This window comes from Temnothorax nylanderi, unplaced genomic scaffold, assembly GCF_030848795.1.
Source record: "Temnothorax nylanderi isolate EJ_2023f unplaced genomic scaffold, tnyl_v1.0 TNYL_tig0952_pilon, whole genome shotgun sequence".
Classification (NCBI taxonomy): Eukaryota; Metazoa; Arthropoda; class Insecta; order Hymenoptera; family Formicidae; genus Temnothorax; species Temnothorax nylanderi.
This window is the reverse complement of record NW_027250014.1, coordinates 14,041-15,508: the sequence shown is the minus strand read 5'-3', so window position 1 is coordinate 15,508 and position 1,468 is coordinate 14,041. Positions and strand designations below refer to the sequence as shown.

The 1,468-nt window shown below is 45.5% G+C and overlaps 1 protein-coding gene across 1 annotated transcript; it reads right to left on the bottom strand.

Moving 5' to 3' along the window:
- Positions 1-225: 225 nt before the first annotated feature.
- LOC139786080 (uncharacterized) lies at positions 226-994 on the bottom strand. The gene has a single exon (XM_071725241.1). The coding sequence runs from the start codon at positions 973-975 to the stop codon at positions 226-228; it is 750 nt and encodes a 249-aa protein (XP_071581342.1). The 5' UTR covers positions 976-994.
- Between the last annotated feature and the right edge of the window lie 474 nt (positions 995-1,468).

Sequence of the window (1,468 nt, the reverse complement as noted above, 5' to 3'; positions counted from 1 at the left end):
CCGAAAATTGCCGTAAGACATGAATTTTTTCCAGGACAGTCCTGGAAACTGCCAAATGTCCCGGAATATACCGATATAAACAATAAAAGTCCCGGAACATACTTCCGGACCTACATATATACATACATAAATTATACTATATACATTGCATACATATATACATACATTATATTACATACATTGCATACATTAAATTACATACATTACATACGTGTATACATTACGTTATATTCGGTAATGTCCCCACGGCAACGTATCTGTCGAATCCGGCACGATATATCGCTTATCGTCGTACGGACTCAGAGCGATTTTCGTCTCGCTGATAGTGTACACTTCGTGCATTTTCGATCTTATGCACGACTGCGGTCGAGTCATTTCGATCTCATCGTTCAGACACCGCGTGTAGTCGTCGAACGTGATGGTGCGCGCGATGACGTTGCTTTTGACACCTTTCGCTTTTTTAGTGTCTTTCTTGCCATCGACTCGTAAGGCGTACATTTTCGCCCTAAGTCCAACGAATTCGGTCATAATGGCACCGTTGTTTTCGTCCTTCATCAGGCCCGGCACTTTTTTATTCACGAGAGGCATACCATAAGCGTTATCTACCGCGTAATCACTCGTGTCGAACCTGGCTATATCACGTTTCATCGTCTCGTACGCGTCGTCGCACTCGATATGATAAATCAAACTGTCCGTGTCGGTATACATGATTCTACACGAGTCGCGGTACAGGGGAGACATGTACTCGTGGTGAAATTCGTATAGGCACACCTTCGACAGGTCGAGAATGCACATGCCGACGTAGATCGGTTTGTCGAATTTCACCTCGAGTTTGCGCAGTTCGACGGCTACCAGATTTTCCGAAAACACGCTCCTGCTGTGGAAATTCGGTCGCGCGATCATTGCCTCCGCGCCGTATCGTCCGTCCCACTTCGTCAGTAACTTTACATCGACGTGATTGCGTACATTCTCCATCGTTTTCCCGAAAACTGCGTTATTCATTAATTTATATACATTTTTTTCGAACTCATTTTTGGCCTGTGTTCTAAATTTTGTATTGAGTTCTATTGTAAGCGCTGAGCCACGCAGATTGAGCGAATTGCAATACGCGATGTATTTTTTTGACGCGAAGGCCGTGGTGCGTGCACTGCTGTAGATTGCGATAATGAATAACGTAACGCTCCTTATCGTTCACCGTGGCGATAAGTTTGTCTTGTCGTTTGCCGGGCGGTTTATCGCGCATCGGACAGAACGGTAGGTCAGTGTGCGCGTCGTGTTTATCCTGCGGATACTCTAGATCGACCTCGAGAATATAGCTCGAAGGCGAATCCAAAGCGATCGCGTTATAGTTGAAATTCGAAACGTCTTCGACCCATCAAAACTCCGCGTAGGGCAATGGCCGACACATCGCCCAGCCGTACAAGTTGTTGACATCGAAGTACATTAGGTAAAACGACGATTTCGATGA

Coding starts and splice junctions, on each gene's coding strand:
- LOC139786080 (XM_071725241.1), bottom strand. CDS start 975: ATGGAGAATGTACGCAATCACGTCGATGTAAAGTTACTGACGAAGTGG.